This window comes from Staurois parvus, unplaced genomic scaffold (assembly GCF_062004578.1).
Source record: "Staurois parvus isolate SC_StPar_1 unplaced genomic scaffold, SC_StPar_1.0 ptg000388l, whole genome shotgun sequence".
In the NCBI taxonomy this organism is placed as follows: Eukaryota; Metazoa; Chordata; class Amphibia; order Anura; family Ranidae; genus Staurois; species Staurois parvus.
Window position 1 is genome coordinate 3,196,413 of NW_028318184.1, and position 24,321 is coordinate 3,220,733.

Below are 24,321 nucleotides of genomic sequence, written 5' to 3' on the forward strand. Positions count from 1 at the left end.
AATCTTCAGCTTGCCCCCAAGGCTCTGTTCTATCAGTAGAAGGATTCGGGTCAGTAGAAGAAGGGGAGGATCAGAGAAGACAGGATCAAACATCCTTTTTACAAAATGCAGAGGATTAACCCCTCAGGTTGTTCCACAGTGAGTATAACAAGCATGCTTTACTGCATATACAGACTGATTTTACTGTTGTGGGTTTAGTAACACTTTAAGCGTTGAAGCTGATTGGCTTCTATGCAGAGCTGCACCAGATTTTGCACAATACAGTTTTAGTAAATAACCCCCAGTCTGTCTATTCAGTGTATTTGTATTTACATTTACTTAGTACAGCTGACTGCCAGGCTACTTAAGGGCTAAGGCTGGCCATACACTATACAAATTTCTTTAGAAAATTGATTTAGATTTATCAAAAACCATATAATATGAGGTCAAGCGTAAACAACACTTTCAATTGTATCTAATTAGGCAGGCCCTTGTGCTACATAGTTGACGGTAAATCTAAAGGAAATTGGACAGAAAATTGTATAATGTATGGGCAGCCTTAGGCTTGGTTCACACCTATGCCTTTTTTAAGTGTACTTTCAGATTTGCAGAAACACACTACAGTCCATTTAACATGATTTCCTATGGGTCACGTTCACATCTGTGTGCGTTTTCAACCAGTGTGGTGTTTTTTGGAAAGGGTCAGTGATTTTTTTTGCCCACTGCAGGCTGCGTTTTTGGTTCCATAGACTACAACAGAAACACAGCAGAAACACATCAAAAATGCAGTGCGTGAATTTTTTATGTGTTTCCACTGCGCTTTTGCTGGTTTCTCCTGCATGACAACATACACCTCCCAAAAATGCAAAACGCATCAAAAATGCATTAAAAGCACATAGCAATACATGTCAAAAAATGCAAAAAGCACCAGGAAAATGCATCAAAGCAACCCGCATAGAGGTGAATCTAGCTTGAGTTCACCTTTTAGGGCCCTTTCACACTGATCTGTCTTTCTTCCATTTGTGCCCCACCAATAGCAGAAGAAACATGGATGACCAATAAATCCTATGGAGCTCTTCACATCTGTCACTTGTGGGTCAGTTGCATTTTTAAATGTCCCACATGCTGCATTTTTGGTGCATGTTTGATGCTGTAAAAAAAAAGGCACCAAAAACACACCTCCCCATTGAAATGAGTTGAAAAATGCATAAAAAATGCACTCGCAGGTTGCATTTTTGGTGCGTTTTTTGAGTCACATTTCCTTTTTCACAGATGACCGAGCAAAAATGCATATGTGTTTTTACCATGTTTTTGAAATGCAGCAGTGTGAAAGCAGCCTTATTAACATGTTACTATACAGCACCCCCCCCCACCCCCCTACCATGACAGAGGGTGAGGGATCCTCTTCCTGCACCCACTGTCACACTTTTAACCCCTTCCCGCCAGCGCCTCCCGGCCCTTTAAGAGTTTCAGAAGCCGGGAGGCGTGGGGGGCGAGGCGTGGTTTAGGGATCATGTGACATGATCGGGAAAGGTCCCGATCGAAAGAGCAGACAGGGACCTTGCCGTGAGTACTGGACATGTGTGCTGGGAGCGCGCAGGGCGCGCGCTCTCAGCACATATGTTTTTTCTTACATGAACGCAAATGTGCGGCCGCTCGGCGTCTAGGCCCAGTCGCTGGGAGGCCGCACATTTGTGTGCGGCTGGCATAAAGGGCTTAAAAAGGGTGCAATGTTCTGCAGGCTCCTGAGAAAAAAAGTAAATGCACTTTTTTTTCACCTGCAAAAACACGTGTATTTATTATTTTTTAAAAAGGTGAGCTTATCTTTTAACCCCCCATGTTATACGTACATAACAAGGTGTTCTGTAGTCCAGTAGGGGGCAATTCAGGCAGGTTTGACAACACTGTTTGAAATTTGAGTGCAGCAGAGGCAGTGTTGTCGGCTCAATACAGGATGTTATTTCATTGGATTTCTGGTAGGATCAACGGGTCATTTTTTCGGCACTTACGGAATTTTTAAACATCTGGAAATGTAAATGTTTTGCAGAGATTTGCTGTTTTATTTGGATGGGGGGGGGGTTATATTTAGTCATTTCAAAAGACCCCATTGGTATTATCCCAAAATCTTCTACTAATGGATCACTTTATATCATAGGTTCCGTTATAGGTTAGCTGGCTATGATACTTTATATGGCTGTAATTTCAGATTTACAATGCAAAGCAATGAGTCAGGACTAGTAAAGGTATTTTTAAATGCTTCCATTGTGCCCCAGGCAAAAAAATCTCAGTACTTCCCCTAATGTTCCAGCTCCTCAGTAACATTGGCACAGCTCCGGTTTATAGGGAACGATTCTTCCTATAGGATTTCTGAACCCAAGAACAAAAAAAAGGAATTTATTGCAGCTTACTAGTCAGTAGATTTGGTGTCTGCATTTGTTTTCTTTTATACGCTGAGAACATTTTCTGAGAGTATGGACAAATATCTGCTTAGCCGACAACATTCCAGTGTCCCGGCAACTTTCTGTATACTGAACTGAAATCTCAAACAATGTTGTCAGCTTTCCCAGCTATCTTCTGTGAAATACAAACCCACCCTTGCCTGTGTAATGTACAAGAGAGAGTAGTGTTTGTTGTCAAAATACAGGAGATCAGCAATGCTGCTCCTCCATAGATATAGTGTAGTGAGTGTCGCCACCAGTGGAGGACTGACAGTTCATGGGGCCCCTGGGCAATAGGGGATCATGGGGTCCCTGTGTCCTTGACCACACTCAAAGCACACCCAAAATGAATACAAGTATATGGTACAGCAGACACATATCAGGAATATGAAATGTTAGGGTAACATATTCTTTCAGCTTTGTTTCTTGGAAAATGGTCTCTTATTACTATAATTGCTCCCTCCATTCTACATACTATTGTAAATCTAATCTCAGAGATTGTCCATGATAGTCAGCTAGTTGTCCCTGTCACTAAGGGAGACAGTACTGTTTGACTTTCAATCATTTTAAGCTTTATCTATTTCATTTAGTGGGTGGCCAGTTGTGCATCCCTCTGACTTTGGAGAACTGCTGATCATTGCATTATTTTTACAGAGCTTATGAATAATATTTGGTGTACCAATTTCAAGTTTCGCTTAGAGCAGTGGAGACTATTTTATTATATTTCTTGATTGTAGACTGTTTATATCCTTATGGTATTAAAGTGTATGTTTAGTTTTCATTTTGGATAATGAAGGCAAGGATTTGAATCCCCATCCATTTTTTATTGCCTTATGTGTCCCCACTCACTAGGTGAAGTCATCCTATCTGACATGCTGCCCATCATCAGAAAAGAAGATAGTGATAGCAAATCCAAAATGTTACAGGTGTCACTAGGGCTTTTTTTCTCAGACTATAGGTACAGGAACTCACCCTTTCCAAGTCACCCCTTGTCTCTGCCCTCTACCCACCGCCAAGCTTGTTCTTTGGTTCCACCCTCTCCCAGTACTGCACTTTTAGAGAATACAGAACCAAGTATCATTTTGTGGTGCTAAGTAATTTGAATGTTAAAGCATAAAAAATAGATCCCCTGCATCCAGCAACAATAGACTCCCCTCCAGCAACAACAGATCTACCCCCAGCCATCATCAATAGACCCTCCAGCAATCAGCAATAAAAGACCCCCCTCTCAACAGTACCAAGTATCATTTTGTGGTGCTAAGTAATTTGAATGTTAAAGCATAAAAAATAGATCCCCTGCAGCCAGCAACAACAGACCCCCCTCCAGCAACAACAGAACTACCCCCAGCCAGCATCAATAGACCCTCCAGCAATAAGCAATAAAAGTCCTCCTCTCAACAGTAGATCCACCCCATCAACAATTGACCCCCCCAGCAACAATAGACACCCCTCCAGCAACAACAGCTCTACCCCCAGCCAGCATCAATTGACCCTCCAGCGATCAGAAATTATAGGCCCCCCCCTCTCAACAGTAGATCCACCCCATCAACAATTGACCCCCCAGCAACAATAGACACCCCTCCAGCAACAACAGATCTACCCCCAGCCAGCATCAACAGACCCTCCAGCAATTAGCAATTATAGACCCCCCTCTCAACAGTAGATCCACCCCATCAACAACTGACCCTCCCAGCAACAATAGACACCCCTCCAGCAACAACAGATCTACCCCCCGCCAGCATCAATAGACCCTCCAGCAATCAGCAATTATAGACCCCCTCTCAACAGTAGATCCACCCATCAACAATTGACCCCCAGCAACAATAGATCCCCCATCAGTATCCATAGACCTCCCTCGCACAATAAACACCCCCCCCAAAAAAAAAAACACTAATCCCCAGCAGCCAGCATCAATAGACCCTCCAGCACACCCCAGCATCCCTTGCCATTACATACATTCAGTGCTGGCGGTGCCGGAACTGTCTTCCCCCACGTTCCCGCTGAAAAAAGTCCTGGTTGTCACCATAATAAAGGGTGAGGAGTAAATGTTTCAGTGGGGACACCTGTTCTGTTGACAGCTGTCTAATGGCTCTTGCTGTTGGGGGGCAGCTGCGTTTACACAAAGGCAGCGGCTGGGGTTGTGCACGTCATGGCTGCAATGTTTGGTTAGCAGCCAGAATTATACCCCCTGTTGAACTGCCCGCCAAACATGACCAATTCTAGGGAATGGAGCTGTGCTGCATCACTTCCTCGATGCTTGTCAAATGCCTCTAAAAAAGCAACCGAGTATGGATCGCTTTTCAGAGGATCAGCAGTCCTTACTGACTGTGTAGACGAGCCCTAAGAGAGAAATTCCTCTTACTTGGTATAGATTTCCTTCGACTGCTTGTTGCTTTTCAAGAAAAGGAAGTGAAGGGAAATATGCTCAACGAGAAACAGACACCAAAAAATTACAGTTTAGCCATTTCTTGGCCTGAAGATAAAATTTAAAAAACACGTTTTGGCTGTGTACATACATTAAAAATATGTGGAACTGTTAGTTTCTAAGTTACAGAACCACTGCAATATGTGACAATTTTTTTTATTTTACTCGTAGGTTAGTAAAAATCCAAATGCTGTACACCAGAACAGCCCAGGTGTAAAGCAGATGAAAGTGGCTTCAGCCTAGCTCCGACTAGTCTATGCCCCCCCAATGCTTTTCACCCCACCCATAGGGCTTAGTCATGAAGGTCTCCATCAGTAAGCTCCATGGGCAGGGCGAAACGCATTGGGCGGAGTGGCCTGATCAGAGTCGGGCTGAAGCCACTTTCATCTGCTTTACACCTGGGCTGTTCTGGTGTGTGGTGTTTGGATTTTCACTAGCCTATGAGTGTATACTGAGCCAGCATGGGCTCTTTCCACACCAGCACCCTCTCAGTGTGAGTCACCAGAGGCCATGGAAATGGGGACCTGGAGTGGTACCCTAAGCTTTCTTGATTAAGGTCACATTAGAGTACAAATTACGAACATCCAAAGGAACCACACTGCACATTTTTGCAGTCATATCAGTTATGAAACGATTTCTGACTGGTTAACATTGGCAAAATTGCTCTTCACGTTGACTTCATTTATAATCCTGATTCCTTAAAACAAGTAATGTGTGCTTGTATCATATCATATAACATGTGCTTCATGTGTTTTCCTGACCAAGGACAGGCCATGGAGGGGAGTCATAATAGAATATCAGAATCACCTCGATGCTTTCACTTAAAGGTATTTATCAATTTCTGATTGAGATTGGTTGGTTGGCTCATCCAATGACTTCTTATATTTCAGGAAATTCAGCTGTAAGAGCTTTATATCTTGGTTCCCAGCTATGCCTACTTTCTATAAGAATTATAAAAAGGTGTCACTCTCTTGGAATTACATTTACTCTATATTATGGAGAACTTAATGGGGGCCTGTGTAAATGGGCTTTTGTTCACATCAGAACTTCTCTCCACAGACAAATCTGTGGGGATGCAAGATAAATTTGGAGAAGGTCAAATGTAGATCAGAAGGAGCTCAAAGAATTCTGCAGGATCTCAGGAGCATCTCAAACTGATGCAAATGCAAGCTGCATTTGGCCATCAAAAAAACCCCATAGTCCACCAGCACAGGCCTTTCCTAAGCATGCAAATATATCTTAGAGTGGGAAGAGCCAGTTACTAAGCTTTGGTTCTCACCCACTATAGCTGTTGGGAGATTTGACCTAAAAGTACCCAAAACAAACATCACTTCCAGTTGGACTGACCCTTGGCAGCTGAGCTGATTTTTAATGGAGTTCTCTTTTAAATTCAAGTTGTCTTAATTTCAAAATGATGCTCTTTCAGTTTTAAAGATATGATCTCCTACAAAACACAGCCTATTTCCAATACTTTTAATAAGAAGGTTACATTCCACATCCACCATCATGATATGGAATTCCATCCATGTATGTGTCCTATCTTAATATTTATAGCAGTAGATATACACATAAAAGGTCCTCTTAAATATTGATGAACAACTGATTGTCCAGTTTGGTCGGTTTGGATTAAGGTTCACTGCCATGCATTGCTACATACTATGTGTCGCTGGACACAGTGTCAGGATATGTGATTGGCTGGTGTTTATATAAGGCAGCAAAATATTATATCTGTGTTAATGTAAGAGCCACTGGAGAGTTTTCCAAGGTTCTAGCAGAGGGAGAACCTCCGAGAATTGATGTTCATTTTAGTAACTCCAATAAGTTTCAAAGGAGTGGAGAGGCCAAAAGAGGACATCAAGGGGAAGTCACAGAGCAGATCCGACAGCTCATCCCTCTCTTCCAGTTCATAGGTGGCATCATTCAACATTCTCCGATGAAGGTGACACGTCTGCTCAATCTTTAGTTTGTTGATGTCGCTTCGCAGCCTCATGAGCTGTCTGGCCAACTGCTGGTCTTGGAGACGCATCTCTGTCTAAAGTACAAGACAACAAAATTAATCTTGATTAAATGCAAACATAAGCCTCTGAGAACCAACATAATATATAATCAAGGGCTCACAACAAGCAAACAACCAATGGCCCTCATATTCAAAGTAACCTTGACTGTGTTATCAGCAAAAATAGGGGCTTACTGGATTTCTGGCAGATCAACAGGTAGTCTTTGTATTTTCAGTGTTTAAAGATACAAAACGTGGGGAAATGTGTGCATTGAATAGATATACAAAATATTTTTCTATCCATACATTTGCTTTGACAATGTGTTGACACCGTACTGCTTAACTGCAGTGAAGAAGTGGAGAAAAGTATAACTGGATATGTTGGTAGGCACAACAGATCACAAAACAAAATTACAAATTCTTTGTCAGTTAAAGTGTTACTAAACCCACAACAGTAAATGAGTTTGTATATGCAGTAAAGCATGCTTGTTATACTCATTGTGGAACCTAAGGGGTTCCTACTCCACATTGTGTAAAAGGATGTTTCACCATGCCTTCTCTGATTCTCCCCTTCTTCTACTGTCCCCAATCCATCTGCTGATAAAACAGAGCCTTGGGGGCAAGCTGCACATGCTCAGTTTGATGTGTATTGCTAGAGTTTATTTCTTTTTGGGAGGGAGGGTGCATATGATCAGCTCAGGGCCCTCAGCACTGTCCAGACAGAGGGTCAGGGATTATGCAGCCTCATAGGACAATCAGGGGAGAATGAAAACTCCTCCCACAAGCTTTACCCAGTGCTCTGCTGGATACTTGAAATCACAAGACTGCTCTAACTGCTGATGAGAAAAGGTATTTAGCAGTTTATATTTACTAAAATAAATGCATTTCCATGTTATGTGTACTGTGGGAGACCAGATATAGTGAATGCAGGGTCCAGGGAGACCAGATACAGTGAATGCAGGGTCTGGGGAGACCAGATATAGTGAATGCAGGGTCCAGGGAGACCAGATACAGTGAATGCAGGGTCTGGGGAGACCAGATATAGTGAATGCAGGGTCCAGGAAGACCAGATATAGTGAATGCAGAGTCCGGGGAGACCAGATATATTGAATGCAGGGTCCGGGGAGACCAGATATAGTGAATGCAGGGTCCAGGGAGACCAGATATAGTGAATACAGGGTCCAGGAAGACCAGATATAGTGAATGCAGGGTCCGGGGAGACCAAATATAGTGAATGGAGGGTCCGGGGAGACCAAATATAGTGAATGCAGGGTCCGGGGAGAGCAGATATAGTGAATGCAGGGTCCAGGAAGACCAGATATAGTGAATGCAGGGTCCTGGAAGACCAGATATAGTGAATGCAGGGTCCGGGGGAACCAGATATAGTGAATGCAGGGTCCGGGGAGACCAGATATAGTGAATGCAGGGTCCAGGAAGACCAGATATAGTGAATGCAGGGTCAGGGGAGACCAGATATAGTGAATGCAGGGTCCTGGGAGACCAGATATAGTAAATGCAGGATCCTGGGTTTAGTAACACTTTAAGCTAGCCCATATATAATTTATACTGTATATACAGTGGGGATCGAAAGTTTGGGCACCCCAGCTAAAAATTTGTATTAATGTGCATAAAGAAGCCAAGGAAAGATGGAAAAATCTCCAAAAGGCATCAAATTACAGATTAGACATTCTTATAATATGTCAACAAAAGTTAGATTTTATTTCCATCATTTACACTTTCAAAATAACAGAAAACAAAAAAATGGCGTTTGCAAAAGTTTGGGCACCCTGCAGAGTTAATATCTTGTACCGCCCCCTTTGGCAAGTATCACAGCTTGTAAACGCTTTTTGTAGCCAGCCAAGAGTCTTTCAATTCTTGTTTGAGGTATCTTTGCCCATTCTTCCTTACAAAAGTCTTCCAGTTCTTTGAGATTTCTGGGCTGTCTGTCACGCACTGCTCTTTTAAGGTCTATCCATAGATTTTCAGTTATGTTGAGGTCAGGAGATTGTGAAGGCCATGGCAAAACCTTCAGTTTACGCCTCTTGATGTAATCCCCCGTGGATTTCGAGGTGTGTTTAGGATCATTATCCATTTGTAGAAGCCATCCTCTCTTTAACTTCAGCTTTTTCACAGATGGCATCAAGTTACCATCCAAAATTTGCTGAAATTTTATTGAATCCATTTTTCCTTCTACTTGTGAGATGTTCCCTGTGCCACTGGCTGCAACACAACCCCAAAGCATGATTGATCCAACCCCATGCTTAACAGTTGGACAGAGGTTCTTTTCATTAAATTCTGTGCCCCTTCTTCTCCAAACGTACCTTTGCTCATTCCGGCCAAAAAGTTCAATTTTAACCTCATCGGTCCACAGAACTTGTTTCCAAAATGCATCAGGCTTGTCTATATGTTCATTTGCAAAGTTCAAACGATGATTTTGTGGTGAGGACATAGAAGAGGTTTTCTTCTGATGACTCTTCCATGAAGACCATATTTGTACAAGTATCTCTTTATAGTGGAATAGTGTACCACAACTCCCGTGTCTGCCAGATCTTTCTGGAGGGATCGTGCAGTCAAACGTGGGTTTTGAATTGTTTTTCTCACAATCCTGCGAGCTGTTCTGTCTGATATTTTTCTTGGTCTTCCAGATCTTGCTTTAACTTCCACTGTTCCTGATGACTGCCATTTCTTAATTACATTCCGAACAGATGAAAATTGACATCTGAAAACACTTTGCTATCTTCTTATAGCCTTCTCCAGCTTTGTGAGCGTCAACTTTTTTCAGTTTCAGTTTTCTAGACAACTGCTTAGAAGAACCCATGGTGCTGATTGTTGGGGCAAGGTCAGATGAGTCTGGGCATTTAAAACCTTTGAGATTGACATAACCTGGTCTTCCCAGACGATGATTGAGAACAATCCATGACACTGGCAGGTCTCAGCTTTGCAAAGGGGGCAGTGCATGCTATAAATTCTGCAGGGTGCCCAAACTTTTGCAGACGCCATTTTTTTGTTTTCTGTTATTTTGAAAGTGTAAATGATGGAAAAAAAAAACTAACTTTTGTTGACATATTATGAGAATGTCTAATCTGTAATTTGATGCCTTTTGGAGATTTTTCCATCTTTCCTTGGCTTCTTTATGCACATTAATACAAATTTTTAGCTGGGGTGCCCAAACCTTCGATCCCCACTGTATATGTTACGTGAAGACAGATTGCAGCACAAACCTCTTATTTAATAAAGGAAACTAATTTGTTACATTATGTCATCAAATTGACAACAGATTTGGGCCGACAGACAGGTCTCCATCAGGCCAAATAGAAACATGTACATATAATATTAACAGTTTCTTAAATAATCGAGCCAATTGGAAATGAGATCATTTTTAAACTCCTTAACTATATAGATACCAGATGACAACATAACATCATATAACATACAAACAATAATGAGGAATGTGGAGGAATTTCCTCCCATGAAGAAATAATAAGTAGTATCTATATAAAAAATAAATAAATAAGTAATGATGATGATATTCTAGCAGCAACAAAAAGAACCACTCTGTGAATTAATTTACCAAAATTTAAATAAATCATTATAATCTATTATTATTACTTATTTAATTATAATAATACTCAATATAAATAATAATACATCAATAAACAGAATAAAATAAAAAGAACATTTTTTTTTTTACATTTCATACATTTTTCACGTTATTCGTTATTGTTTGTGTATTATATGCTGTTGCCATCTGGTATTTATATAGTTAATATATTTGAAAATTATTCCATTTCTGGTTGGCCAGATTATTCTAGGAGCCATTGATACTATGTATGTACATGTTTCTGTTTGGTTTCTATTTGATGATAAAATGTAACAATTTTTTTTAGGTCATGAAAGAGGAAGATTGTGCTGCAACCTGATTTCACTTTACTTGCTTATACAGATTGTGGGATTGTTGGACTGATCCCCATTGTGGACACTACAGTTGTGCTTTCTACCTTATCTCCTACTACATATACACTCTATTGCCAAACATATTGGGCCCGCCCTCCAAATCATTGGATTCAGGTGTTCCAATCACCTTCATGGCCACAGGTGTATAAAATCAAGCACCTAGGCATGCAGACTGCTTCTACAAACATTTGTGAAAGAATGGGTCGCTCTCAGGAGCTCAGTGAATTCAAGCGTGGTACTGTGATAGGTTGCCACCTGTGCAATAAATCCATCTGTGACATTTCCTTGTTACTAAATATTCCACAGTCAACTGTTAGTGGGATTATAACAAATTGAAAGCAAGGAACAACAGCAACTAAGCCACTAAGTGGTGAAATGACAGAGTGGGGTCAGAGCATGCTGAAGCGCACAGTGCGCAGAAGTCGCCAACTGTCTGCAGAGTCAAAAGCTAAAGACCTCCAAACTTCATGTGGCCTTCAGATTAGCACAACAGTGCATAGAGAACTTCATAGAATGGCTTTCCATGGCTGAGCAGCTGCATCCAAGCCTTACATCACTAAGTGCAATGCAAAGCGTCGGATGCCGTGGTATAAAGTACGTCGCCACTGGACTCTAGAGCAGTGGAGATGTGTTCTCTGGAGTGACCAATCACGCTTCTCTGTCTGGCAATCTGATGGATATGTCTGGGTTTGGCAGTTGCCAGGAGGACGGTACTTGCTTGACTGCATTGTGCCAAGTGTAAAGTTTGGTGGAGAAGGATTATGGTGTGGGGTTGCTTTTCAGGGGTTGGGCTTGGCCCCTTAGTTCCAGTGAAGGGAACTCTTAAGGCGCCAGTATACCAAGACATTTTGGACAATTTCATGCTCCCAACTGTGTGGGAAGAGTTTGGGGATGGCCCCTTCCTGTTCCAACATGACTGCGCACCAGTGCACAAAGCAAGGTCCATAAAGACATGGATGAGTGAGTTTGGGGTGGAGGAACTTGACTGGCCTGCACAGAGTCCTGACCTCAACCCCATAGAACACCTGTGGGATGAATTAAAGCGGAGACTGTGAGCCAGGTCTTCTCTTCCGACATCAGTGCCTGACATCACAAATGCACTTCTGGAAGAATGGTCAAACATTCCCATAGAAACACTCCTAAACCTTGTGGACGGCCTTCCCAGAAGAGTTGAAGCTGTTATAGCTGCAAAGGGCGGGACCAACTCAATATTGAACCCTACGGACTAAAACTGGGATGCCAGTAAAGTTTGTGTGTGTAAAGGCAGGCCGACCAATACTTATATACATATACTGTATATATATATATATATATATATACACACTCACACACAGTATATAATCAATTAACTTTTCCTGAAGTTTGGCTTTCTTAATTGTCTCATGCCTTCAAACTGAATTGCAATTTTTTAGGATGGTGTTTTTAGTGGAAGTTAATCCTCTCCCTGGCCTATACCCAGACATTCTCTATTTGGACAGAAGATGTGACAGTCCCATTCTTTGTGTGAAGGTCTGACTTGTGTTGCAAAGACCTCTTTTGGATCATCTAGACTCTGACATCAGATGCAGTTTTTTCTAAGAGATAGCAGAGAGCAGATTGCTGGATTGCAATCAATACAACAAACGTTGTCTGGAAAACCTTGCCAAGAAAGCAGACCAAGGGAGGCAGCTGCACATAGAGCGCTCTGTTCACAAACTGACAGCGCAGACCCTCTCTGTGCATTTCATTAAAGGAGGAAAATACAGCCGCGTCTCTTCTAAATAATAATGGGGCACCTGTATCAAGAATCCCTTTGTCTGCTAGAAGACTGCAACCTCAGAGCAAAAGGAAAACCATTCGCTACATTGCTAAGCTATTCAAGAATCAAGGACAGTGCCAAAGTTAGGAGGTCTATTTATTGCCAAATTAAAGTGTATCTAAACACCGGAACAAATATATACTAGAAAAGCTACAATTTCTGGGGAAATTGTGTGAAGTGTTCTTGTCTCCACCAGTAGTCTACAACTGGAGTGGGCGGAGTAACTGGGTGGAGTGGCTTGAGTAACTGTTGTGTGATTGGAGTGGCTGGAGTAACTGTGAAAAGGTCAATGGGTGTCGTGAGTTGCAAACAAATGGTCATATTGTAAACTATCAGGACTATGGCTTAGCCGTGGACATTTTTAGTGGCAGCAGGGATAACTGAACGTTTTGCTATAGGATTTGTGTAGGTGGGCTTGCAAATGAGGGAATGATGGCAGTTTAGAAATCATGTCCTGATTTTTCAGCTCACACTCTAGCTTTTGTCAGCTCCCACTCTAGTTTTGAACATTCTGCCATTCATTCCTATGGGACCAATTTCACCACAAATACGCCGATATTTCGTGAACCATTTGGCGAAACGTTCCACAAAGTAATAGTACACCAATCGGGAACAATCCGCACGTTTCGGTATATTACTGTCTATGTAGTGTAAAAACTGTGGGAGGAGTTAGGGTGGTAAATTTGGCTATAATAATAAGAATATATATGTGAGATAACAGGAAGTGGTCTTGCCATGCAACAACACTTAATTAAAGTGTAACTAAACCCCAGACCCTGCATCCACTATATCTGGTCTCCTACAGTACACAGAACATGAAAATGCAATTATTTTAGTAAATATAAACTGCTAAATACCTTTTCTCGTCAGCAGTTAGAGCAGTTTTTTGGCTTTGGCTTCTATCAGTGTCCAGCCCAGCACTAGCTAAAGCTTGTAGGATGAATTTTCTTTCTGCTCTAGGAGGATGCAAATCCCCTGACCTCTGTCTGGACAGTGCTGATTGGCCCTGTGCTGAGCACATGCACTCTCCCTAGGAAAAAAAACTCTCTAGTAATACACACCAAACTGAGCATGTGCATGCCTACAGTTCAGTTTGGAGATAAGAGGTGGTCGCTTGAAAAAGAGGAGGAACAGAGAAGAAGGGATCAAACAGCTTTTTTACACAATGCAGAGGATTAACCCCTCAGGTTCCACAGTGAGTATAACAAGCATGCTTTACTGTATATACAGACTGATTTTATTGTTGTGGGTTTAGTAAAACTTTAACCATTTGCCCTCCTGAGGATTCACCCCCCTTCCTGACCAGGCCATTTTTTGCGTTACGGCGCTGCAGGACTGCGGCCGACAATCTGACACTGTAGGGGAACTAACTTGGTGTCAGTGACACCAATACAGTGATCAGTGCTAAAAAAAAGCACTGACACTGTACTAATGACACTGGGCAGGAAGGGGTTAATGTGAGGGTTGATCAAAGGGTTAACTGTGTGCTGGGAGTGTTTTACTAGGGGGCAGGGGGTGTGTTCTTTATTGTAAGCACACTGATGGCTGTACTGTGTGCTTGAGCTTTGTAAACAAAACAATCTTCCTCCCTGTCGGAGATGCTCAGCAATCACTGGGCACTGGCGGGTAATTGACATCCGGGGCCGCAAATGCACCCCCTACCTGGAAATGCAGAATGATGTATATATGTGTGATCCTGTGCACAGGTGTCGCTCTGTAGCAGTATATCTGCTATAGGGCGGTTCTTAAGTGGTTAATGTATTGCATCTTTCCAATCCTTAGATGTGGTGGCTGCATTAGTTTTCCCTTTTCAGGTTTTTCTATTACTTGATTTTCATCAAGTCATCCTGCCAGTAACACACTTCCTGTCCCAACTTGACAAAGAATCCTCACTGCTCTCTACCACCGTTGTCACCCTGGGATAGGAATACAGAGACGTACCCATCCATTCATCTACATAAAATAGAAGGGAGGGGTTCTGTAGTCCTCAGAGATAACTGGGGCAATGCTAAGACTCCATGCACATGGGGCGTTTTGATAATACTGGTAACGTTAGCTATGTAAAGTCATGTTAAAAAAGTTAGCTTTTCATCTTTTTTTAGCGTTTTTGCATTAGTTTAGTGTCTTTTTTCCACGTTTTTTCCGCATTCACGGTTTTAACATATTTGTTGACCAAAAAAATTTTTTTTGTTTGGTAAAAAAAAGTCCAAAAATGCCAGTTTGTGGCATTTTACAGTGTTTACCAGCATCATAGCGTTTTTACAGCTAAAAAATCCTCTTGAAACCCTCTAGTATTTTTTTTGCACTCATCGAACAGATATATTCAAATCATGTTTTTTTGGGATAATTTCAGAAAAAAATAGGGATCCCTGGGGAATGGGAATGATTTCTAGGCTAGTTTTGAGCCATCCTCTCTTACAATTCAACTTAAATTATTCTTTAATAAATAATTATTATAATCTAATTCACATTTAAAACTGAAATTGAATTTTAATTGAATAATTAATTTATATTTTCGTGGCACAACTGAAGTTTCTCCCCACCTTGCATACAGGTTGAGCTGTCTATATCTATTGATCCTTTTCCCAGAATATTTTTCCCTGAAGGTAAGCAGAGATTGTATATTTGGACTTCCTGTGCTTATGCCCCGTACACACGTTAAGAAAATTGTACGAAAAATTTTGCGGAACCACTGATCAGATGATTTTCTCTTCGTTGATGAGCAGGATGTTTTAACCGATAACGATATTGTGAATTAAAAAATCTGGTTAGACAACAGGGAAAAATGTTGTCATTTCGCATACGAACGACCGATTTTCTATGCAGTGGTATGAAAAAAATCTATCAAGCGCTATCACACATGAGCGGAAACAGAAGATGACCCGGATATTTATGTCCAAGGAATCTTCGTAAACATGAATGGAAAATCCAAATGTTAAAAGTAGATTGGCCTAATGAGATAATGAAAGCAGAATTCTGTAGATTATATTTTATGTATCACTATTTATGTATATAGGTCATGTAATAAACTATATTATACTCATTGCTGGTAATTGTTGTGTATATCACATGTTCTGGCCGGAAGGGCGTGGCTACAAGGTCACACGCACACCGCATCACTTCCACTTGTATGGAAGATGTCAACACTACGTATTGCCCGACGAACAATTTTTTTAGATTGGTTAATGTGGGCCATGATTTCGACCAACAAATGAACGCCTCTCGGTCGTCGGATGACTGATCGGATGATTTTTTAATCGTGTATTCCCACCTTTAGTTTGAACTGCCTAGATTTGTGACAGGTGCGCTTTAGCGTTCCTAATTCAGAGAAGACAACCCTGCCTTTGTCTGGTGGTTTTAATACGTTTGGCTTAATAAATTTAGTAGTGGCATTTATGTGTTGTGTTTGCAGTTTATACGAGCCGTTCCTAAGTAACAACTGGAATTCTGTCCTCCTAAACATCTTTCAGCCAGTGAGAATTTCTACATTTCAGTGTAGATTTTTAAGGTTTAAAGCTGAACACCAGAAAACAGCTAAATACATAAATGTTATACATACAGTATAAGGAAGCTGTTTTTACCTACTTAAAGATTTATATTTGTCCATGAAGTTCTGAAATTTTCACAGCTCTGCCACACAGTACTGCCCTGTTTTGCAAAGCAGAAGACTTGATTTTTCTCTGCTGCAGTTAAAGCAAAACTACACTGTATCTGAGCACCACAAACTAAAAACGCCATTTAAAGCGGAGTTCCACCTATTTTTAACCACTTCCAGTCTGGACTCTTTCACCCCCTTCCTGTCCAGGCCAATTTTCAGCTTTCAGCGCTATTACACTTTGAATGACAATTGCGCGGTCATGCAACACTGTACCCATATGAATTTTTTAGCATTTTTTTGAGACAGATAAAGCTTTATTTTGGTGGTATTTATTCACCACTGGGATTTAAATTTGTTTTGCTATGTAAATGAAAAAGTCCAAAACTTTTGAAAAAAAGTGTTTTTCTTATACAATTTTGCAAATAAATAATATGTCATCATAAATCTTAGCCAAAATTTATTCCGTTATCTTTTTAAACATTTTGTTTTACATTTTTTTATATTATTATTTATGGGGTTTTTTTTGTTTTTTTTACATACTGTCACCCTAGCAGTACAGTGTCACCATGGTGACACTGTACTACTTATGGGGGGTGATTCAGATTTTTTTTTTTTACACTGATTGCTTTTACACCCATAAAGGCTGTAAAAGCAATAATTTCTCCTTCTCTCTGGCTGCATTCTTGCAGCCATTGAGAAATACTGTGTGAGCTGTGATTGGTCACAGCTTGTCACATGGTACAAGGCTGTTGTGAATAGCCTTGTACCAGGTGACCTCTGTGATCATTCACAGATTTCACAGGTAGTAAGCAATGATGTCAGAAGTGACATCTTGCTTACTACTCTGCATGTGATCACTGATTGGCCAATCAGTGATCACATGATCGGGAACTCGCACAGAGGTCCCGTCTGACGATCGGTGTTCCACTGTGTCCTGAGGACACAGCGGGCACCAGATCGCGGTGCTGCGCGCTCCCAGGGAGCGCGCACAAGCAGGGGGCGGGGAGGCCGTATATAAACGGCCACCCGACCCTGCACTGCCATCGTCCAGCAGTTTATATACAACGGCAGGATGGGAAGTGGTTAATACTTTACCTTATTATGTAGTCCCTGTGAAATAAAGAACAAGTTGGATATTTTTTTTTTATTATACATACCTTTTAACCCCGACCGCCTAGGCGATGACGTCATAAGGCACTTTGCAAGGTCTCCTGGGATGTTGTTTCCTGTATCCCAGGAGTCCTTTGGTTTCCTGTAATCGCGGGACTTGGAAACCGGAAATGACGTGAATGGGAGGTGTTTCAACCATTGTTATGGCAACCTGTACTGCACACGTCGTGCCAAGCAGTGTCTGTACTGCGCATGTGCGAGAACGAGTTGTGCATGCTGGGATTGCCAGCAGCACGATTCCAGGAAATAAATATGCCCACAGCCATCATGGTGCCTGCCTGCTTCTGAGATCCTGGTAAATGTTAAAGAATTACTAAGTAATTACATTGCTTTTACTATTAAATTATTCAAATTGTTAATGCTATTTGAAAGGTCATCGTGGATCTGCTTTTAACAAAAATGTATTAGGGGGACTGGAGCTCCGCTTTAATTCATTTCTATTTTTCAAAGCAAACTCCCCCATCTATCTGTGTCTCAACGCTGTACTTTGCTGAGAAATCATTTTGAAAAACACCCCATAGCATTTCTAGCAGTGGCTATCTTGAGTAAGGGCAGATGATTTACTTCCTGGAATCCATCCACCCTTAGCTCAGGCATTGGCTGAGCTGAGAATCCCCTCCTTCCCCTCCTGAATACTGCTGGGATGCATGACATCATTTGCTTAGGCATGGAAAGCAGGAAGTAACTGAAGAAATGTTAAAAAAAAAAAAGTTTAAAACAAATAAATATGATATACCTTCCTATTAGCAAAATAAATCATGGAGACATGGAGGGATGAGAGACTTTGCTTTGAATATTAACAATTGATTAAATAGCATTTTTGGTTTGGGGTGCAGTTCCACTTCAAGTTCTGCTTGAGTCTCCATGCACACGGGGCGTTAGTAACATTGGTAATGTTAGCTGTGTAAAGTCATGTTAAAAACCTAAGTTTTCAGCTTTTAGCAATTTTGCATTAGCGTTTAGCGACGTTTTCCTGTGTTTGCAGTTCTTAGCGGTTTATTTTACAAAATGAAAATTTAGGGTGGGTCAAAAAAAGCCCAAAAACGCTGGTTTGCAGCGTTTTACCGCGTTTTTCAGCGTTAGAGCGTTTTTACAGCTAAATAACCCCTCTAGAAACCCACTAGTCCTGAGTTTTTTTTCCAGCCAAAAAATATCCCAGCCACAAAACGTTGATTACAATCTATGTATGCATTGACACATACAGTGGGGCAAAAAAGTATTTAGTCAGCCACCAATTGTGCAAGTTCTCCCACTTAAAAAGATGAGAGAGGCCTGTAATTGGCATCATAGGTAGACCTCAACTATGAGAGACAAAATGAGAAAAAAAATCCAGACAATCACATTGGCTGATTTGGAAAGAATTTATTTGCAAATTATGGTGGAAAATAAGTATTTGGTCAATATCAAAAGTTCATCTCAATACTTTGTTATATATCCTTTGTTGGCAATGACAGAGGTCAAACGTTTCCTGTAAGTCTTCACAAGGTTGGCACACACTGTTGCTGGTATGTTGGCCCATTCCTCCATGCAGATCTCCTCAGAGCAGTGATGTTTTGGGGCTGTCGCTGGGCAACACGGACTTTCAACTCCCTCCAAAGGTTTTCTATGGGGTTGAGATCTGGAGACTGGTTAGGCCACTCCAAGACCTTGAAATGCTTCTTACAAAGCCACTCCTTCGTTGCCCGGGCGGTATGTTTGGGATCATTGTCATATTGGAAGACCCAGCCACGGTTTATCCTCAATGCCCTTGCTGATGGAAGGAGGTTTGCACTCAAAATCTCACGATACATGGCCCCATTCATTCTGTCCTGTACATGGATCAGTCGTCCTGGTCCCTTTGCGGAGAAACAGCCCCAAAGCATGGTGTTGCCACCCCCATGCTTCACAGTAGGTATGGTATTCTTTGGATGCAACTCAGCATTCCCTCTCCTCCAAACACGACGAGTTGTGTTTCTACCAAACAGTTCTATTTTGGTTTCATCTGACCATATGACATTCTCCCAATCCTCTTCTGGATCATCCAAATGCTCTCTAGCAAACTTCAGACGGGCCCGGACATGTACTGGCTTATGCAGGGGGACACGTCTGGCACTGCAGGATCTGAGTCCCTGGCGGCGTAGTGTGTTACTGATGGTAGCCTTTGTTATGTTGGTCCCAGCTCTCTGCAGGTCATTCACTAGGTCCCCCCATGTGGTCCTGGGATTTTTGCTCACCGTTCTTGTGATCATTTTGACCCCACGGGGTGAGATCTTGCGTGGAGCCCCAGGTCGAGGGAGATTATCAGTGGTCTTGTATGTCTTCCATTTTCTAATTATTGCTCCCACAGTTGATTTGTTCACACCAAGCTGCTTGTCTATTGCAGATTCAGTCTTCCCAGCCTGGTGCAGGTCTACAATTTTGTTTCTGGTGTCCTTCGACAGCTCTTTGGTCTTCACCATAGTGGAGTTTGGAGTGTGACTGTTTGAGGTTGTGGACAGGTGCCTTTCATACTGATAACAAGTTCAAACAGGTGCCATTGATACAGGTAATGAGTGCAGGACAGAGGAGCCTCTTAAAGAAGAAGGTACAGGTCTGTGAGAGCCAGAAATCTTGCTTGTTTGTAGGTGACCAAATACTTATTTTCCACCATAATTTGCAAATAAATTCTTTCCAAATCAGCCAATGTGATTGTCTGGATTTTTTTTCTCATTTTGTCTCTCATAGTTGAGGTCTACCTATGATGCCAATTACAGGCCTCTCTCATCTTTTTAAGTGGGAGAACTTGTACAATTGGTGGCTGACTAAATACTTTTTTGCCCCACTGTATGATAACATGCTGGCGGGTTTATTATTATTATTATACAGGATTTATATAGCGCCAACAGTTTGCGCAGTACTTTACAATATAAGGGAGACAGTACAATTACAATACATTTCAGTACAGAAGGAATAGGAGGGCCCTGCTTGTGGAGCTTACAATCTAAAGGAAGGATGAGGTGATACAAAAGGTGATAGCTGTGGGGGATGATCTGGCGGAGGTGATTAAGTACAGTTCTTAGGTGGAGGTGGGGTAGACTTCCCTGAAGAAGTGAGTTTTCAAAGATTGCCTAAAGGCAGACAGGGTGGGGGCTGACCGGACATACTGTGGTAGGGAGTTCTAGTGGATCGGAGAGACTCTGGAGAAGTCCTGGAGGCGAGCGTGGGAGGAGGTGATGAGGGAGCTAGAGAGGAGGATATCATGGGAGGAGCGGAGTGGGCGATTTAGGCGGTATCTGTGGATGAGGTTGGCAATGTAGCTAGGGGCAGTGTTGTGGATGGCTTTGTAAGCTGTGGTTATTATTTTGAATTTTATACGTTGGGTTAGTAGAAGCCAGTGGAGGGATTGGACGAGAAGGGCAGCAGTCGCTGATCGGTTGGTAAGGTGTATGAGTCTAGCAGCAGCATTCATAATAGACTGAAGGGAGGATAGCCTATGTAACGGTAGACCAGTGAGGAGGGAGTTGCAGTAATCGAGGTGGGATATAACCAAGGTATGGATAAGTTGTTTTGTGGTGTCATTGGTCAGGAAGGGGCGGATTTTGGAAATGTTCCAGAGGTTGAGGCGGCAGGATTTAGCTAGTGAGTGGATGTGGGGCCTAAAGGAGAGGTCAGAGTCTGGGACTACACCTAGCACCCTGGCATGAGGGGAAGGACCAATGGTTGTGCTGTTGATCTTAATGGTAAAGTCATGAGTGGGGGATCGGGGAGGAGGAAATATTACTGGCTGTAGAAAAAAACGTGAAAAGCAGCTGTAAAAACATTAAGTGTGCATGAGGGATTATAAACCGGGGAAGTGGCGGCTTGTGATTCATGTGACTTCTGCGGTTACATGATTGTGAGCCCGTCCCACTGGCTAGTAATCAGAGTTCGTGACTGAGAGCTGTCAGTGAGAGCTCAGTTAGTGAGCTGGGAGCACGCAGTGAGCATAGGGTTGCCACCTTATCCCTTTGAAACAGAACACATATTAATTACACAGATTCTGTGGCTGATTAAAGTTATTATTATTATACAGGATTTATATAGCGCCAACAGTTTGCTCAGAGCTTTACAATATAACGGGAGACAATACAGCAACAATCCTTGGAGCTTACAATCTAAGTGGGAGGGGCTAGTGGTACAAAAGGTAGTAACTGTGGGGGATGGACTGGTAGGAGCAGTAGAAGATTCCATTATTAGCTGAAGGCAGGATAGGCTTCACCGAAGAGATAGGTTTTCAGAGATCACCTAAAAGTGAGCAGAGTAGGTGATAGTCTGATATATGGGGGTAGAGAGTTCCAGAGGATGGGGGAAGCTCTGGAGAAGTCCTGGAGACAAGCATGGGAGGAGGGGACAAGGGAGCTAGAGAGCAGGAGGTCGTGCGAGGAGCGGAGAGGATGGCTTGGGTGATATTTGGAGACAAGATTGGTAATTAAACTCACCTAGTGCATTATCTGCATTAAATTAGCCTCAGAACCTGGTCCATTAATATGCGTTCGGGTTTGAAGGGATGAGGTGGCAACCCTAACCTCTGGTTCACATATACGGGGCCGTGTGGGCCACGTTTTGTGCGGGAAGAAGTCCTTGCACTTCTGAAATGCAGGGAACCTTGGTTCCCAGTACGGTTGCGTTTTCCAGTACGGGCGACATGCCATTTGAACTAATGGCACCTGCCCGCAGGTCTGCATTTCCCTGTGCGGTATTGCATGGATTTTCGTGCAGATGCACAGCCGCACCACCCGCACAGATGTGAACCAAACCTCAGTGAGCATGCAATAAACACTCAACCTCTTGCTGCCGTGGATGCATATGTGTGGCAGCTGAGTATTAATGCCCGTCACATATATGCGTTACGCAGTCAGCACGAGGAATTAGTATAACAGTGACCCCGCTAAGGAGATTTCCCCTGACTTTCTGCCAGGATAGGAAGTGAAGGGAAATCTCTCCAAGAGTGAGTCAGGCAAAACAAATGCACATTTTTGTTAACGTGAAGGAGGAATAGACCTTCAGACAGAGTTGTTATTTCTGTCCCGGTGACAACTCCCCTCATTTTTCAGCCAATGTCATGTAGACAGGAAGTATAGGAACTTTCCTCCAGCAGACTGAAAGAAAAAAAAAATTCTGAAAACTTCACCTCCTCCCCTCTATACGAGCTTAAAAAAATGGAGGCTGGAGTTATCCTTTAACATGGGCCCCTTGAATCAATCGGGCTTTTGTATTGTTAATCATCTTTTCGGCCTGTGAAGTAATCTTTTTCTTTTCTACATTATTAATAGAACCTCATAACCATTAACAGCAGGAACAGAACAGCAGGGAATGCGGCTTGATTTAGTCTAATTGAAAATGCATAATTCATAAACGGACAGAAATGATGTATAGTGCGTAGTTAGGTATTTACTGGACTGCCTGGGCAAAATAGGACTTATTGCAATATATTAATAAAGTAGAACTATAGGCAAAACATTTTTTTTCCATTTTGAAGGGAGGGTTATAACCTCGGTCAGATTTTATTTTTGCCATCTCTGTCCCATTGCGGAGATTTACCTTCACCTCCTCTCCCATAGCCAAACAGGAAGTAAGAGGAAATCTACAAATTAACCACTTCCCAACCATGCTATAGCCGAAAGATGGCTACAGCGCAGTTGTCTAGTTCTGGGAGGGCGTCCATGGATGTCCTCCCAGAACGCACACCCCCAGCGGCGTGCACTCGGCGCTGTCGGTGATAAGGTAAAAGGCCAATCGGCGCGGCTTTTTACCACGTGATCAGCTGTGTCCAATGACACAGCAGATCACAATGTAAATACAGTTCCAGTTATCGGCTGCACTTTCCTCATGCTGTCACAGCATGAGAAAAGTACTGTTAATAACCGGCAAATGTGACAGTGGAGATCTGCACTAATAATTAGGGCACTGATGATTAGTTACCTGATTATCAGTGTCGCCCAGCAGTGCCCAGCAATGCCGCCCAGCAGTAACCAGCAGTGTCACCCATCAGTGCCCAGCAGTGTCACCCATCAGTGCCCAGCAGTGCTACCAAGCTGTGTCGCCCATCAGTGCTTCCCATCAGTGTCACCTATCGGTGCCCATCATTGCTGCATATCAGTGCATCATCAGTGCCTCCTCATCAATGCCCACCAGTGCTGTCTCATCAGCGCCTCCTCATCAGTGCCGCCTCATCAGCGCCCAGCAGTGTCACCCAGCAGTGCCCAACAGTGTCACCCATAAGTGCCCAGCAGTGTCGCCCATCAGTGTCACCCATCAGTACTGCCCATCAGCGCCACCTCATCAGTACCCATCAGTGTCACCCATCAGTACTGCCCATCAGCGCTGCCCATCAGTGCCACCTCATCAGTACCCATCAGTGCTGCCTATCAGTGCTGCCTATCAGTGCCAATTAGTGCAGCCTCATCAATGCACATCAGTGAAGGAGAAAAAATACCTGTTTGCAAAATGTTATAATAGAAACAAAGAAAACTTTTTTTTTTCAAATTGTTTGCTCTTTTTTCATTTACAGTGCAAAAATAAAAATAAAAACCCCAGTGGCAATTAAATACCACCAAAAGAAAGCTCTATTTGTGTGAAAAAATGTATAAAAATGTCATGTGTACAATGTTGCATGACCGCGCAATTGTCATTCAAAGCACAACAGCGCTGAAAACTGAAAATTGGCCTGGGCAGGAAGGGGGGGAGTACCCAGTAGGCCAGTGGTTAAGGGAATTTCTTGAGGACGCCCAGGTCATCAGTACTAGTGTACCCATTCTAAGATTTCCCTGCAATTACTTTTCTGGACAGAACTCAAATTGTAGGATTTTCTTTTACTTTCAATTTCGATGATAATGGTAAACAGGACAAATAGAGAGGGTGAATTTCCCTAACAGGGGCACAAGAAGCAATAAAAACCGACAATAATCCCTCCACTGTGTCAAAAACTAAAAAAAAAAAAAAAAAAGTTTGCCTTTAGTTATACTA

At 42.4% G+C, this 24,321-nt stretch overlaps 1 protein-coding gene across 2 annotated transcripts in view; it reads right to left on the minus strand.

Moving 5' to 3' along the window:
* Positions 1 to 6,300: 6,300 nt before the first annotated feature.
* FAM167A (family with sequence similarity 167 member A) overlaps positions 6,301 to 24,321 on the minus strand; it is a 90,511-nt gene continuing 72,490 nt past the window's right edge. For both annotated transcript variants that reach the window (XM_089685910.1, XM_089685911.1), the window contains exon 3: positions 6,301 to 6,874. In XM_089685910.1, coding sequence (XP_089542036.1) covers positions 6,611 to 6,874 — 264 coding nt within the window. In that variant the 3' untranslated portion in view covers positions 6,301 to 6,610. The remainder of the gene's footprint in view (positions 6,875 to 24,321) is intronic.